The sequence below is a fragment of the Sesamum indicum genome, linkage group LG4 (genome assembly GCF_000512975.1).
Source record: "Sesamum indicum cultivar Zhongzhi No. 13 linkage group LG4, S_indicum_v1.0, whole genome shotgun sequence".
In the NCBI taxonomy this organism is placed as follows: domain Eukaryota; kingdom Viridiplantae; phylum Streptophyta; class Magnoliopsida; order Lamiales; family Pedaliaceae; genus Sesamum; species Sesamum indicum.
The window spans coordinates 9,995,259-10,012,560 of NC_026148.1; the positions used below are offsets into that span (position 1 = coordinate 9,995,259).

Sequence of the window (17,302 nt, forward strand, 5' to 3'; positions counted from 1 at the left end):
CTGTAATTCTTGAGGCAGATTGGTTCTATTTGCTTACTAGTATCGTGCTTCTGATGAAGCAATGGTGGATGTGTACTTATGATTGCCTCGCTAGAATGGTGATCATAATGTGCTAGTTTAGGATCAGTTTTTGACTATCAAAAGAAAGCATACGTCAAGATTCAATATGATCGACGCTATTCCTTACATTGATTGTTTCTATAATGCTATATGCACTTGTGCACAGGAAATGGTGAATCTCCGCAGGTTTTTCTCATGAATTTACCATTTATACTGTAAGTTTAGTTAAAAGAAAATCAAGTAATATGTTAATAAATGCCCAACACAACTAGTTACTTTATTTCAGTTTCACTAATTATCAATTAACGCATTTTGAAAAAGCAAATGCGTGCATATATCTCGTTAAAACCACAAAAGAAATTGATTGTTATTTCTTTTATCATCAATTTTGCAAAATTTCAAAGAACATATATAATTGCACAAAAGGAGACTAATTAGAGAAATTGTGGGTATATATATATATATATGTATATATGTATAATGTATAGAATGGTAGGAAGGTGATTACTAGAGTAATAGTAATTATCAATAACAGAAAAAAATGTATAAGTAATAGTAATTATCAAATTATTGTAATAATAATTATTAATTAATTATATATTTGATATTAATAATCAATTTATATTAATTATTGATAGAGATAAGGACCGTTTTGCATGCATGCTATATTTATGTGAAACATTCAAATATTTTGGCCAAACTCGACTCCGTAAAGAAGCAATTTATTTATAAAAATCACTTAACAAACAGAAGGGAGTATCCGTCAAAACTCGCTCCTTTCGTTTGAGCCGTTGCCAACGGCACTTCGTGAAAGAGAGACTTTTTCTCAGTTACCGCCAAACTTATAAATGAAAATCTGCCCGTTGTAACTCTCATATTTCAATTTTCCCCTCTCTCTCTCTCTCACGCTTCTGCAGCAAAATCATCGTTCGGAATGCGCACCCGCTTCCTCCCGACGGACTACTCTACCACCGCCGCCGGTGTGGGTCCACTCGGAACGCTAGACTTCATCGGCCTTCCTCTGCCTCTCCTTCCTCCTCGAAATTATCCCTCAGTTTCTGCAAATTTTCAACAGTCCTTTGATGAAATTCCAGTTTGTGACATCTCTTATGAAGTTGACAAGTTAACGATCGACGATGCTCTCTCAATATTCTTGTCCGACGTACTTCCTCACTTTGTCGATGGCGCTGGTTTTGAGGAACCGAGAATCGGCAGCAGTCGGGAAAAAACTGAGGTTGTACCTGCGGAGGTAATCAGGATTTTCGGTTGAAGACTTTCTTATTTTGATTCTTTATTGGAAGCGTAAGTTTTGCATTGACGCTTGTTCTACTCTTATGCTTTTGTTAAGTTTTATGTGAAAATTGACGGTGATTTGTTGTGCAGAAAATTATCTCAAGTCTAGAATTGATAGGTTTTCGAGAAATGCGATTATAGTATGTAGAGATTTTAACTTTATTTTTGTGTCGGTCCTGCTTACTTTCCCTCGGCCGAAATTATATCTAGGTGCTATAATCATTGGAGTAGTGAGATCTGATTTTTACTGGATTTAGTTTCTCATACAGTCACATCTAATGAAGAAAAGACCAATATCACGAATTTTGTTGTTTCATTTAATTCTAGAGCCATCTAGACATGCTATTTAAATTTATTAATCAAACAAATTCAGTTTCATGGTGTCTTTGCACCATCCTTGCCTGCAGTGTTGATCTGATCTATGCACTGTTTGCTTCACCCTAACTTCCATAATAGTGTTCTTTGTCTCCTTTCCAGACAGCCAAAGGATCATATCATATTTTTTAATATATCCACAGGATCATTCGCTGACGAGTTTGTGTGCTGCATTAGCATAAGATAGTGTTCAGATGTGGGAATTACTGCCTAAAGTTTGAATGTACAGCTCATATGTTTCGGAAAAGAGAAAGTTTCATGTGAAAGTATAAAGTACAAAAATCATGTGAAGTTACTTTTTTCTTCTCTAAATTGTGGAAACTCGACATGCAGAGATGCACCAAGATTTTCTATGGCAACACAGAACTGGACAGGTTGGGTTCTGACAGTATGGAGATTGAGGTATCAACTACGTTGTCCCTTTGTAGTTTCCCTCTATTACGACATGCTCTATGCTCGGGATATTATTCAGATTCTAATTCATTTTGTCTCAGGAGAAAGATGGAACAACATCCAATAATAAGGGTGGGAATGAACTTAAATTTGTGCAATTTGAAATTCCAGATATGAATATATCTTTGCTTCAATCGGTAAATTTTCCTTCCAAGTCTGGGATACTGGTTGATGTTTAGTTATTTCCACGTATTCATATTACAGTCTCTATATATATTTACTCTTCTCTGTATTCAGCAGAAAAATGCTCCTCATTCCAATATCGAGTGTTCACACATTTTCTCTGATATTCCAGAAGCTGAATTTACAATGGTAAATGTATTGATCTTTATGTCCACATTTCCCTGGCATAAATGTTTGATGTTTTATGCCTAGTCCTTATCTCCTCATATTTCATTATTAACCAGTCAATGTGCTCTCAGAATGGACAACTTCTTTCTGTGTGACCTCCAGACTTGTCATAATTTGATAAAAAGGTTATGATGCTTGTTTAGCTTATTTAGGTATTAAAGGTTAGTATCTAAGAAGTAGTTTTTTTCGAGGACTTGTGATGGTTTTTCAAAGTTCTATGGCCTATCCCAGTGCTGGTTTTAATTTCGCATCTAGTAGAACCCTATATAATCTTAGGGAAGTGCTGTGTAGTACTATTTCATTCTTGCTGCTTTTTAACATGTACTGGTGAAGTAAACAAGAATAAAAAAGCCAAGGAAAAACTGGTTTCTTTCTTGTATTCTTAGTTCTACTTATTATTGACTCTTTAAAATAATATCGCAAGTCATCAGTTTACAAGTGAAATTGCAGGAGCCATTAAATTCTGAGCTTATGCTACATGATCTCCATGAAATTGAACGAACAGTTTATTCAGTTGTTGACATGAGTGTGGAATACTCAATTGAGCAAAAGGCTAATTTGTTGGAAGATGCTGATTCTGTTCAGGGAGAGTTTCGTTCTCATAACATCGGATTTCCTCTTTTTGAATTGAATGCCGAAAGCTCATGTGTTCTTGAAGAAACATACACCGTGGATGAACTTTTGAGTTTTGAAAATGCTGAAAAGCAGCAAGTGGTTCAACCATATGAAGCAATTAATGATAACAAGGATCTTTTGGGTTCTGTGGAGTTTGACATGATAAAGTATCTATTACATCATTCTGTAGCAACACAGTATCTAGAAGACACAAATTTTTCATTAAAATTGGACTATGTAAGCATTGTTGAACTGTCACATCGTCAAGACTGCTCGACGCTATATAATGGGAAACCAGATGGTGATTCAATTTGGTTAATGGACCCAATCCTATTTGATGAATTTTTGTTCATTGATTTGGACCAATATCTTCTTTGTGAGGTGGTTTCAGATTTGTCAAAGGAGATTGAAGCTGAAACATGTGAATCCATGTTTGGCAAAGCCATGAATTTTAGAAGTTTGAGCGAATTGATTGTTTGCCACGAACTTACCCTTATGGATGACTCGTTTAAATCACTTCCTATACCTCTCTTTTCAGATCATGGAAATACTAGTTCATTACATACATCAGTTGAGGAGTTACTGGCACAGTTGGATTGCCAGTCTTCATCAGCATCTGATTGTTTATATCTAGATTGGCATTTACTAGGAGAAGATGAATGTGAATCGGCTAAATATTCTTCTTGTTGGAAAATGTTGTGGGAGATAGATGCTTATGACATCGATGCTGCGATGATTTCAAGTGACAGTGGAAAGCTAATCTTTGATTTTATTCTCTCTGAAGGTCACTCCAATAAACCAAATGCGGAAGACTATAAGAAAATTCTGAACTTATCTTGTAGTGATGATGTCTCTCTATTCCATTCTTCTGGTAAAGCAGATATAAGTACCTCAAGGAATCATGGAGATCAAAAAAGAAGAAATGAAGAGATTTTACTGAAAACTGGTGTTGACAAAGTTCCAATATTTGGTGAATCCATGTCTAGTGACCTTGAGTTTTTTTTGAATCCCAGAAACTACGTTACAGGTAGAGGAAGTATACCTGCAGACAAGTCAGTTCATACTAATACTGCATGTCAGGTCTTTATGCACATTAGTGATTCTGCTGCCGCTAAACCAGCTCAGCATAACTGGAGCGTCAAAATGCATCAGGTGCAGCTGTCTGATAATATTCTAGTACTGATTGATTATTTGTGGAGGGATTTCTTGGCCCTGTTGGAGAATGACAAAGAGTTGATACAGATGCGAAACCGATTTCAAGCTTCTAATGACTTGACGCTACTCCACCTTCCCAACGACAAGCTCATATGTCGTCTTCAGGAAAAGGTTGCATCAAGTATTTATTTGGGTCACAATGAAGACAATATTATGGTGTTAGCCTTGTTGATTGCAATTAAGCAGATGGCTTTCTACCTTTGCTATTATGGAATTCAAGCAACTTATCTCTATATAGATAAGTTGAGTACAAGTCTGCAGTGTGTGAAAGCTAGATTAAGTTTTGTCTATAACCTGATCAGAGATGAGAACCAGAAAGCTAAGAAAGAATTGAGTATCCTCCACCCATCCATCTCCGTTTTGCAAGAAGTTCTGCAGACAACATTAAGCAACCATAATTCAAAAATTCTAATTGTTTCTGACCAAGTTTTCTGGTATCCACTGAAGAGACTATTGACGTCCTTGAAGATGTCATATAATGAGCCACAACATCTTTTCAGCTCTCCATCTCAGCGGCAGCCCTGTTGTGAGATCACAGATGCTATAACGGATATCATGCTTAACTCTGACTGCTGTTTGGTATCTCATGAGTAAGTATCGACCATGTAAATTACATTGCAATGTGAGGGTTTCATTTTCATCTGTCATTTTATAAGTTGATCTCCATCTTCTGTACCAACTTTTGTTAGCTTTAGATCATCAGCATATCAAATTGACCAAGGACGTCTTTGTTGGTGCAGAATTTTTGGTATATTGGTTGAATTATCATACATCACTTAAGTACTTGGTCAGTGAGGATATCTAGGGCATACATGGTACTGAGTATTTTGATTGCACTTACGTTGCAGTCAGTACCTTAAGTTACGGATCGTAATTTTAGTACTAATACAGTCAGATATGTATCTACTCATTGTTTGTCAAAATGTAATGATATCATATCAGCTTATTGTAGCGTGGACTCTTTGATAGAATTCATGTCTTTTGTTTAAACCATGTATCCTGTTTGAAACATGCATTCCTGAAAGTGAAGGCTGTTTAGATATAAACTCATAAGATAGTCTAATGAAGCAATTTCTTGCGAGGTCTCTCTCCGATGTCTTCTTCTGTTTCACCTTCTAGTGCAGATATGACACTTGATAGGTCACCTCATTGAACTAATATTTCAAAGTTAAGCATGAGATGCAGAATTTCTGAAGTGAAACCTAAAGTAGGGGCACAGAAGGTGCCGGCAATGTCTGATTCCAAATGTAGTAGTACAAATCTTTGCTTTCATAACACTTAACTACCAATATCCAAATTTACCTACCTCATTGAACTATTATTTCCAAGTTAAGCATGAGATGCAAAATTTCTGAAGTTGAAAACCTGAAGTAGGTGCATAGAAGGTGTAGGAAATGTCTAATTCCAAATGTCAGTACTGCAAGTCTTTGCATTCATAACACTTATGGGTTCACTGAACTATATCCAAATTTCTAATGATAGGTACACATTATTTAGGTAATTGTAGTGTTGTCCATCTCTATTTTGCCTCTCTTATCATCTGTGTAGATTCTCCAAAACTCTGAATCTTAAAGTTAATACAAGTGGAAGATTTAGTCTAGTGGCATATCTACTCTTAGATCTCCTTTCACAGTGCAAGAATTTCTGGTCTTTAAGGTTTATGCTGTGTTCCAAGGCTGTTCCTCAGTGTTACTTAAGGCACTAAGTTCTTTGATTTATCAGCTAGTCCTGAAGAAGTTGGCTAATGATTCCTTACTTGTACTTTCGATTTGTAGATATGTTACTGCCTCATTTCCTTTTAGCAAATTCAGCTTCATCTTGGAATATGGAGGCGCAAATGTATCATCCAGGATATCCTCCGTCTGCCCGAAGCCAGATGGGCTGTCCACTCTTTGTTTCCTCAAGGTGCAAGTGGAGGAATCAAGCATTGCTGAAGCTCTTTGCCATGGTGTCAGCATGCCCAAGAGTATCAAATTTGAGATGGCAAGTGTATATTTCTGTGAATTTAGTTTGATGTTGCATCTAACTTTGTATTAACTGAAGACTTGTTGCATTCAGCCCTCTTCAAAGAATGGACAAAAAGTTAGCACTAGATATCCCCCAATACAAAATTGCAGATAATTCTTGCGGCATAATAGAGATGCTGAAGTCAAAATTGTTTAATCCATGCATTATACTTCAGTTGTAGAGGATGCTTCAGTGCAATTTCTAGTCAGAGATTGCTGATATCAAGCTTTGAGGACTGGTTTTTTCATATAGTTAAACTGTTTGCATATCTGTACTGAACAGGGCAGAGGGCTGTGGTTGGTTGATGATTCTCTCCTGCCATGAACTGTATTAATTGGTCTGATGCATATTTTAAACTGTCTTTTTCCATTTTTCCTTAATCGGGATTTATTTTGAGTTAATGGAAAGATAAAGTTGTTTGCTATGCTAACTTCTAAATAGTGTGGCTCTAAATGATCAATTCTGTGTATCTTTAACAAACTAGATCTAGTAGTTGCACAGTATTAATATCTTTATTTCACGTGTCATCTTCATATTCTCGATTATAGTCAACTTACTCAAATGACTTTGTAGTGTTGCTGTTAATCTTGTTCAACTCATTATAGCAGAAAAGAGATTTGGATTCTGCATTAGCCCAAAAGGAGAACAAAAGTAAGTTGGAAGAGCTATTAAATACTATACCTGTCAAGGAGGTCCACGGGAATGAACCTGTGGAAGCTGTAAATGAAGATGCAGACTGCAGTATGTTGTCCCTTCACTCCATGCCAGTGGGCTTGGCATCAAAGCAAAATCTCTCTTCCAAGCCCCTCTTTCCAGATACTATTGTAATTGTGAATACCCGAAATTTCAATGAAGAAATGGTAATTTCCAGGAGAAGCACATACCAAAGGATTCTTGAAATGGAGAAAGAAGGAGCACAAGTTGTTGAACGTGATATCTGTCTTCCTGTTGATCTAATAGTTAGTTCTGCTGTTTCTCTTACTTGGTATGATTTCAGAAATATTGGAAGGAAAGCTTCAGCTCCAGACGAGGGCTTTTCATGCTTGCCTCTGTGTGTTGAAAGCATTGCAGCAAGTACTTTGACATCATTGAGTTTTGCTTTCAGTTGCTGCATCCTGGTAATTCTTTTGCTTGAAATTTTAGGATTAGTGCAATTATTCCTTGCAGTGTTCTATGAAATTCTGCTTCTGTGATTCATTTATGTTCTGTTGCTGGTGAGGTGACCACCATATTAAGGTAGCATTTAGGATATTTTATATTACACTGGTCATATTGCTCATGTCCCTACAGGGGATATATAAATGGAAAACATCAACTCCGTTGCCCCATTATTACTAGTGAAGAATGGCTATCATTCAGATGTCTATTATCGTGTTCAGTTTGCTTAAACTTAATAAGGTAACTTTGCAAAGGAATAATAACATATTTTTGTTTCAATCCTCTATTATTATAATTATGGACCTAAAAGGCAATTAAAAAAAATGCAATGTTCTGGCAGCAACATGATTGGATTGGATTAAACCTCACAAAGATTGTCCATGCTACAGTTTCTGACCCGGTGCACTATTGTTCCTTCCAGATATTTGAGGGAGAATGCAATTTCCTATGTAGCATTATGGAATCATCAGACGAACTTTATGCTGCAGCAGCTAGCTTAGGAATTGATATACAGCTTTTTTGTTCATATTCATCTGAGATGACAGAAGAAATTTTATTGTCCTGCATCAGTGTTTCAGCTAAGTTGAGTAGGGGCCTCTATCCCAAAATGTCGGACTCAGAAAGCCTAGCAGAATCTTTTCTCACTGCATTTGCTTCAATTAATCCTCTCTCAGCTCATGCAATATTGTCTTCAGATGCCATACTTGGCAAGTTTTTGGAATTATCAAATGGGGGCAAAATATCCGCTCTTCAAAAATATCAAGTCCCTGATGTAAGCATTGCTTTGCTAAGTGCAATAAGCAGATATGGGGAGCGGGAAGATTCTAAGTCTGGAATGACAGATTGCTCCTCCTCAGTATCAATTGCAGACTCAGGAAATGTCCAATTCAAAGGTGCATCAAAGATGAACCAACCTAAACACACAAACAAGCTTTCTGCTGGTGAGCTTCCAAACAACTTGTTTCATGTGGGGTCCCAAAAGTTACTTCCAGACGACCAACATAATCTTTCCGGATTGTATGTCTCATGCAATTCTTGGCTGTCAGGAGGAGCTGAGATATCTGATAAACTGGAGCACTTCAGTTTATCTTGCGATGAGAAGTTACTCAGTCATATTCATGATACTGATGCTGATATAAAGTTGTCTAGTGATAAGTCAAGCCCTTATGATTTTCCATCGGCAAAAGGTCTTCACATACCCGATCAGAGAGAGAAGCCCTGGATGCCTCCTTTTGACATAGACAGCAGTACAAGATGGAGATCCGTGATGACACCAAAGAACAACCTTGGCAGACAAAGTATCAAGGGGACTGGGATTCTTCAGGAGAATTTCACAGGTGAAGTTATAGATGTAGAGGACACTCAAGCATTTGGGGAAAATTTCTCTGTTGAAAATTCCAGTAGCTTTTCAAAGTTTCTGCTTGACGTTCAGAAAGATTATGCTGGACAAAGTTCCAAAACGAGCAAACAACCTCACAGTGCCACTAATCTTCCCATTTTTAGAAATCCTGCTGATATTGATTCTGCATCTGGTGCCTGGATTTCTCGAAATGACAGGAGACAAATCTTGAGAGAAGAAACTAAACCACATTATGATACCATTAACAGACATAATAATTCTATGATGAGCCAAAAAGGGCTTGTGGGTGGAATGTCAGAAAATGCTCCACAGGATTCATACAAATTGTCTTTCCAAGAAAACAGTACTGGCTGCATTGGTGGCACACCACTCTCGAATGCTCTCCACTCTAGTCAGCTGCAACAAGGATCACCCTGGACAATTGAATTTCTTAACAGAATAAGGGAAAGGAGTAGATTGCGTAAGCAGTCTGTTTCACATGACTTAGCCTCCCCTCGTTTTGGCTCCTCCAGTAACACATCAAAGCTTACTAAAAGGAAAAGTCCCTCAATTCTTGAATTCTACAAGTACAAAGGAGGTAACACCTTGCAGAAAACAGTTGCTCAAAAAAAGCTAAAGGGATCTTCACGACCACTAAACTCAATGACAGATAAAATAGCTCCTGCTTCCTGTCCCTCATCATGGACTCCACCCGATAAGAGAGCAAGACGGGTATGCCAATGAAACTCCTTCTAGAGTATCTTCATATTTCACCTTAATCTGTGTTTCATCAACTGTAGAGACTATCTTTCTCAACAAGTGGAAGTGGAGGGCAACGTAAGCTGGTTTGGAGAGAGACCAATTACCATACAGCACATAGAAGATTGTAGCATCAAGTACGCATTGCCTGAAATTCCGAAAATGATAAGGCTTGTTGGCTGTTAAGTTATCACATGTCAACATTTATTTCCAGCACTTATTATAAAAAGGGTGATTTCAGTGCAGCTGAAGTAATGCTAGTGTTGACCCTAGTGTTTTTGCACAATGGCTGATTATTGATTTACACTGGCTAGCTTCATTTGAACCTCTGTCTCCCAGCACAAATTGAAATGGTCCAGGTTAGTATACAAGCAGGTCAAATATTTTTCTGTACTGTATTCTTGAGAAAGACAGCATTCTAGTAGAAGTATTATCAAAAGAATGCAAAAAATGAAAAAGGTTTTCCGGGGGCTTGTGATCAAGCTGTCTATTGGTATATTAATCCATGTATAGCCTTGGAAGAAACTGGCCTGAGTAATATTACTCAGAGAATTCATGTTTCGACCACGAAGCTTGTTATCCAGCTATTGCTTTTCCTCAGCAATGGCCTGCCTAAACAGACTTAATTGAAGTTTGAAGAGGTTTTTGTAGTCTGTTGCAAGGGACCATATGCTAAAATTGAGATTGCAAACATTTGATGAAAAGAATCATGACATCGCCGATCTGTATAGTATTGTTCAAGACTTCGAAGCATAAGACGAGTAACAAAAATGCACATACATATGCTTTTAGAAAAGGATTATTAATGTACATATCAAACTAACTGTGGCTAATTGCTTTATAGGCTTTCACCATAGTTCCAATTAGCTAATTTTTCTTTCCACTCTTCAGATTACGAAGTGCCATGACAAGTTGTTGCCTTTCACCTTCTACCTCTGCAAATCTGAGACTTATTTCTGAATATCTATCGTGCATTTCTCTCAATTCTTCTTCCATGCTTTTGTTTCTTTCCTTCAATGATGCTACTTCACTTAATAAGCTGGAAACATCACAATTACCAATGGATTGGCCATTCCTTTCCAAAGAAAGGTCCTCTAAGCCTCTCTTTTCTTTCACTGTTGGAGTGACAGAATCTTGTAGTGCAGCTTTCTCCTGTCCCTGTCAAATTAACCCTTTTAGTAGTGTCATTTATGAGCAAAAAAAGTTAAATGTTAGCATATGTTAGTTTCACAGGAATTATTTGAGGAGCAGATTGTTGTATAGATTACAGAAGCTCTGGCACAAAAAAAATTTCTTAGACATTTCAGATATTTGACGGACTATGGATTTTCCCTGTTTAGGTTCTTTGGAATGTGAATAAAATATATATTCCATTATGTTCATGTTAGCTCTTATTGATATTAAATCCAATGGATTCTAAGTTTAATTTTCCACATTCGTTTGCTTCCCAAGATAAACTACCACCAAGCTTAATATCAGAGACAAAAGCAAAAAATGCATTTTTATTCAGTTCCCTCATAGTTAATCTAGTTTTACCATTCTGCCAACTTTTGGTTTTCTTTAGTTTGGAATTTACCTGTTCCTTCTTGCATAAACCACCCTGTAACTTGGACACCTCCTTCTTCAGGCCTTCTTTCTCCAATTCCAGTTCAAGCAGATGATTTTTGACTTCATTATTCTTGAGTCTCAGCTTTTTCACTTCTAAATGCAAGTTTTCTTCTTTTGTCTTCTTCTGATCTATCTGAGATTTCATGGAAATATTTTCGTGCTTTAGTTTTTCTGCTTCCTTCCTTACTGAAGTCACTTGTCTCTCCAGATCTTCCTTTTCCAATTTCCATTTCTTGAACATCTCTGATTCTTCAATATTTGTTTTCATTTGTTCAGATTCATCTCTGAGAATATGTTTCCGGTGTCCCATTTCAGAGCTCCCTTCATTTTGTTCTGGACGCTCTTGAAGTAATCTTTCATATTGGTCTTTTATCATTTTAAGTTCTTCCTTGGCTTTCTGGAGAAGTTCTTCTAGAGCATCATTTTTCTGGCGCAAATTGTTGGCTTCTGTAACTGCCTTCTGAGCTAGTTTCTCGTTCTCCTCGATTTTTACTGACATTTCTGCTGAAATCTGCTTGAATTCCTCCTGAAGTCGCTCAGCGGCATTTGCATTGTTCCTCCTTGTCTTCCTTAATGCTTCCTCAGCTCGTATGGCCCTCTGCTCCTGCTCAACTTTTGCCCCAGTTACTGCTTCCAGGTCTTCTTCAAACACTTGTGCCTGCTTTTCCAGTTCTTTCTGCAGGCTCTCAACCTGAAACTCAAGCTCATCAATCATATTCAAAGATTCAGAGTATTGAAGTGCATGCCTTTTGTTTTCCTCCTCCAAGCTTGCTACCCGGGCTTTGAACTGCTTCACTGCAGCCAAGGATTCTGTATAATTGTGTTGCATATCCATCTTTTCTTTTTCGGTTCGCTCTAGTTTGGAGTATATGTCCTTGTATTCCATCTCCAGACTTCTGTAATCCAGAGTAAGCCTTTCTATATCCATTTTTATCTGTGCCTTTTCTTTCTTGTGGACTTCTATTTCGACATAGAGGTTTTCAATATTCTGCTTCGACATTTCTGCTTCATCAGCATTTCCATTCTTGCTTGCCAGGTCTTCAGTTGCTTTAGTTTCTTCATTCTGATTCATCTTTGTTCTGGGAGATGCTGCAGGGGCCTCTGATCCACTGTGAAAGGCCTTAATTTTGCTGGAAAGTCTAGATATTTCTGTATTTTTTTGATCCAACTTTTTGCTAAGATCTCTCATTGCAAGAACAAATTCAGAGTTTGAATCTTCTGTCTTCTGTAGTTGTAACTTCAATTTTTTATTTAATTGCTTCTCACGTTGAAGCTCTTGCTTTATGTTTTCCAATGAACTTCTCAGAGTTTCCGTCTCTTTGTGTATATGACTTGAAACTGTTTCCGCATTCTTGCATGTTGATGAGGATTTAAGTCGTTCACATTCTTCTTTAAGTGCATCTCTGTCCTCTTTTAGGCAAACAATTTGCTCGGATAATTGCTGTCCCCTCCTGGTTTCTCTCATAATTTGCTTCCGGAGGGACTGTACTTCCAATTCTGAAAGTTCTGCCTTCCTTTCTAACATTTTCATTTGATTTGTCAACCTTCCGGTACCATTTGAAGCCTCTTGTACTCCATCTCTTGATTCAGCATCTTCTAAGCTTCCATTTTGTTCGTCATGCAGAGATGTTTCTTCGCTCAAGTCATCACTCTAGTAAAGAAAAACAGGAGTCCTGGTTAATGCAACCAATAGTGGATCATAAACATAAATTAGGTGTCCCTCTTTCTAAGTTTCTAATTCTATTTGCTGCAACTAAAATTGGGATTTTATAATTGAGACCTTACTTCAGGAGATTTTGGGTTCCTCTTCCCAGAGCCATAAGAATCTTTCGTTTCTGTATCCGAATTTTGATCACATGATTCATCCGCTGGTGCTTCACCTTCTTCATTGTATCTGAGATTTTTCATGAGGGGAAGAAAGTGCTTCTTTAGTTTTCATCTTTAGAGGCAGTATTCTGCCATATTACAATGTAGAACAAGATTGGTCATCACATTACCTTGAATTGGGCCCTCCTTGCATCCTCTGAACTGTGACCTGATAATTATAAACTAGTTTAAAGATATATTTTTGCTGTTGATGTAACTTTTGTGCATTGCAACATTGTGCTAATCAAATGAGATAAATGCTGACAGCTACTAGCTTTATATCTGTGCTTCTAATTTGGTCCGTTTTGATGTGCACTTGCATGCAAGAAGAGATGGAGAGGAGGAACTAACATGTAATACTGCACCCGATTTTGAAGTCTGTAAAGGGAGAGTTAAATTCAATGGTTTGGTAGCCTCAGCTAGATCTGCGAAATCAATGGAGACTTCTCCCAGAAAGCCTGATTTTGATGACCCCTGTAAGCACCAAAACATTTTGTTATTTATGTTTTTTGTTCTTTGACCTGCTAAAGAAGAACTGCTCCCTTCGTTCCCATATTCGGTCTTGGGCAAAATTGGAGAAATATGTAACTTACTGTTGATACAATCACATAGTAAAATTTTTCTCTGATTCGCCCTGTTTTTATCTCCTTGACCAATTTGACAGTTTCATACACAGGGTTTTCCCAGGTGCAGATCCCTTCGACGATTGGCGCCTTTGCTAATCTGACTGTTGGCTTTCCTACATCTACCGGAACCAGAGAAATCATGAGGCTTTTTGCTTTTAGCTGTGGCACCTGAAATTAATTGAAGAAATGAAATTGAATTACCGGTGAGAAATCCATTCCAAAAATCTTGAATTACTTTATCAATAATATCAGTATCTACTTTCATCTGCGAATATTACCCTGTATATGAAATGATCCCATTTTAATATTGAGATATCAGAATGTTGCTTCATGGTCCAGCATTTAAAGCTAAGCAGAACTAATTAATTTCTGATCCTATGGTTAGATTTCATCAAACTTGAATCCAGAACAAAAAAACAATTCCTTAGAGTTCTTAAGAACTATAAATTCTAAAAGTGAAACAGACTATTATGCATTGCATAGGCACAGACATGTCTTTCCCACATTGTAGATTTGACATACCTGTGTTGCTTGAAACTGCATCTTGAAGACAGCTTTGATCTTTTTCTCGCTTCGCTTAAACATCTTCTCTGGGTATTATGCATGAAATGTCAAGATCCTTTTGGTTCTTCTAGTAGCTGTGAGGAACTAGTAGCTGATGTCCTTTTGTTGCCTTAGCTGTAAGTGAACAGCAATATGAATTAGTCTGAATGATTTGGTGGTTGGATGAAGAGCCAACACTAAATAATGAGAAGCCCTTATATTTTATATGCTCATATAACTTTGGAATATAGTTACAAACGGATAGTTTTCTGTTTTGACTTTCTGAGTTAGATCGTCGAAGATTTGTTTGCTTGCCTGCATGTGGCACCAGGTAAGAATCTGGAGACGCAGCATATTTCTATGATTATTGTATGGATTTGGATGCCCTAATCCACCCTCCAGCAAGTCAAATATGCCTCAGTTTCATTGAAGTCGTGGCTGCCATGAACAACTGGCAAATGCCCCATAAAATCCTTAAAAACTTATGATGCTTAAGAAAAAGGGGACTAGTTAATATTATCTGTACTTTCTTGGTTAATGGAGAACTATGTTATGCCGAGAGAGAGAGAGAGAGAGAGAGAGAGAGAGATTGGGGGATGGAGTGTGCATCTAATACACCTAAACTTTTTATTGCTTCAAGTTTCTAAAAATATATTTTTAAATTAGTTGGACTTTATTAATCAGACTGTAAGTCTCATCTTTTATTTGTTTCGCCTTTTTTCTCTTGTTTCGAATAAATTATTCATATATGACGCATTCATGTAATGAACTGTATGAAATTATAGGGAACCTGTAAGACTTAATTCCTGCAACTCTGCTACTGTCGGTGGCACATTTATGCCATCCTTGGCACTTTGGAAAGTATTACTACTGTTTTTGTAGTTCCTTTTGTTGATCTATTCTTGAATGCCGTTGTTTCTTTCCTTCTGTTCCTTCAGAGATTCCGAAATGAACACTCCAGCAGCTATATTTCGTTTGAGTATTCAATATACTCTCGTGAGTCCTGTGTGTGTATATGGAAATAAATTAGGGTATTGATAATGGATTTTCATCAATGCTAGCATCCTTGTTGCATCGTGCTCCAGTTGGGTGTACTTCAATTTTTCCGTTCTTAAGATTCTAGCTTAGTTAGAGAAAAATTTTTAATCAACTATATGACAAGTATAATAAATTTGTAGTGTAAGTGGTGTATACAGTTCAGTAATAGTCACCATTCAGATGAAGTGTATCGCATTTGCTCTGTGATTGATTTGGTTCAACCAACTTCATTTTGGGAAAAAAATTTTCATTAGGTAGATCCAATTTCTTATAGGTATATAATTCACTTATTTCATAGTAGTTAATTTGGGTTTGAAGGGAGTAGATCTATGTTAAACTTCATGTTACATGTGATTAGTCGGTGTTATTTATACATCTACATGCCCTTAGATCACTACCATTAGGTATTAGTGTCATATATGGACCTTTAAGCATAGGTGTGGGGCAATGAGTTTGATGAAAGTTAGCAGTATTTGATCCTAATTAGGTTGTGTGACAGATACATTACAACCCCCTCAAAGAGAAAAGAGGCTTGTGTCTACTGTCCTTAATAAGGCTTGTAATGCTCGTCGCAAGTTTGTAATAGCTGTACTCTCGCACCAGTACTGGGGAAGTTGATATAATTAAATTTGATAAAACAACTAGTGGGGTCATCTGCACTTATTGCTGTGATATTAATACGAGTCCCATATTGTTCCTTAAATGCCTGCAATGTGATCTGGAAATGAGGGTTTCCACGTGACTACATGTGCGCTCTCCCATTTGTTCTCCGTTATTATTTCACTTCATTTGTATTCTCCCATTTTAGAATTCACGATATGTTAGAGTTTAGGGTAATTTATGTCTGAATTTTTTTGTTTTTTGATATAATTATAAATATTTTTTTATTATTAAAAAAATTATAAATACCCTTCTGATTTTAGGTCGTCAGCGATTAACCCAATTCGTTAGTTTTATTTTGCAAAATAACTTCATTCATTTTTTATGGTGAACTAACAGAAATGCTCAATTATAATTTTACTTAACTTTTGAAATTTTTTATAGACTAAATAGATAATTTTTTTATATATCTTGAAAATTTCAGATATTTATTTGAGAATTACATAATTTTATTAAACACCAAGGATATTTATAATTTTTCAAACAGTGAAAAGTATTCGTAATTATATTAAATTTGAGGGGAGTTGGTAGATAACTTACCTAAAACTTATGTTACATTTTTTTTAATACGATGAATGATATGAGTTTTTCTTTCTCTTTTCCTTACATGAGTGAGCTGTTATTCATACTAAGAAATTTGCTTGCATTGTTTTGTTTTCTTTTTTCCCTTTGCTGGAGCTGTAATGATTCCCTTGATTGAATAACAGAAGAGACCCTGTCCGCGGACCGAGTAGAAAAGAAGAAAGAAAAAGAAGAAAAGTGTGAGCGTGGGTGCGGTATTATAATCAAGTGACACCCAATAGTTGACTCTCTGCCCAAGCAGTAAGAAGACTGTACATCTTTTTTCTTTTTCTTTTGTCGTCATAGTTATTTTATAGAGGAAGAAGAACGCCATGCATCCCATAGAAGGAATACCCATTTTGATTTACGGTAGGTGGTAAAGCACCGCAAGAGCATTTGATAAGAAGATTTGTTACAAAACTTAATTAAATAAAAGTGAAAATGATAAGATAAAAAATCAAATAAATGAAAAAAGAAAGGAGACTAGGAGAAAGATTTAAACAAAACTTTTAGGTTTATATCAGTAATTTTGTTCTAATTTACAAAATAATGATATAGGAGGTAATAATTATTATTCATCATCAAAGGTATTTTGTTTGCATTTAACTAAGATATTAAAATGTGATTGCAAAAGTATGTATTCTTTATCCTGCCCGTCTTATTAAACTGTTCCTTAGTGGTTGCATAGAATGGCCCGGTTTTCATGCTTAGGACTTCAGTTTATTAATTGCAAAAGATCAAAAGTTTTGTTTTTTTAAGTACACGTTTACTTGTG

The 17,302-nt window shown here is 36.5% G+C and overlaps 2 protein-coding genes across 2 annotated transcripts; one reads left to right on the forward strand and one right to left on the reverse strand.

Annotated features, from left to right (window-relative positions):
• LOC105160706 (protein SHORTAGE IN CHIASMATA 1) lies at positions 854-13,538 on the forward strand. Its single transcript, XM_020693497.1, has 11 exons — positions 854-1,309; positions 2,062-2,130; positions 2,223-2,318; positions 2,422-2,493; positions 2,983-4,952; positions 6,138-6,377; positions 6,854-6,869; positions 6,978-7,487; positions 7,949-9,598; positions 9,667-9,984; positions 13,430-13,538. The coding sequence occupies exons 1-10, from the start codon at positions 995-997 to the stop codon at positions 9,754-9,756; spliced, it is 5,028 nt and encodes a 1,675-aa protein (XP_020549156.1). The 5' UTR covers positions 854-994; the 3' UTR covers positions 9,757-9,984; positions 13,430-13,538.
• LOC105160483 (putative leucine-rich repeat-containing protein DDB_G0290503) lies at positions 10,250-14,865 on the reverse strand. Its single transcript, XM_011077871.2, has 7 exons — positions 14,248-14,865; positions 13,693-13,893; positions 13,451-13,573; positions 13,231-13,268; positions 13,019-13,127; positions 11,202-12,884; positions 10,250-10,783 (listed from the first exon to the last, which is right to left on the reverse strand). Exons 1-7 carry the CDS (start codon positions 14,308-14,310, stop codon positions 10,493-10,495), a joined length of 2,508 nt encoding a protein of 835 aa, XP_011076173.1. The 5' UTR covers positions 14,311-14,865; the 3' UTR covers positions 10,250-10,492.

Excerpts from the sequence above, each read along its gene's own strand:
- LOC105160706 (XM_020693497.1), top strand. The coding sequence starts at position 995 with ATGCGCACCCGCTTCCTCCCGACGGACTACTCTACCACCGCCGCCGGT. Across the intron at positions 2,319-2,421 it reads ATATATCTTTGCTTCAATCG|AAAAATGCTCCTCATTCCAA; the intron begins GTAAATTTTCCT and ends TGTATTCAGCAG. Across the intron at positions 2,494-2,982 it reads CAGAAGCTGAATTTACAATG|GAGCCATTAAATTCTGAGCT; the intron begins GTAAATGTATTG and ends GTGAAATTGCAG.
- LOC105160483 (XM_011077871.2), bottom strand. The coding sequence starts at position 14,310 with ATGTTTAAGCGAAGCGAGAAAAAGATCAAAGCTGTCTTCAAGATGCAG. Across the intron at positions 13,574-13,692 it reads ACTATGTGATTGTATCAACA|GGGTCATCAAAATCAGGCTT; the intron begins GTAAGTTACATA and ends TGGTGCTTACAG. Across the intron at positions 10,784-11,201 it reads GTTTATGCAAGAAGGAACAG|GGACAGGAGAAAGCTGCACT; the intron begins GTAAATTCCAAA and ends TTAATTTGACAG.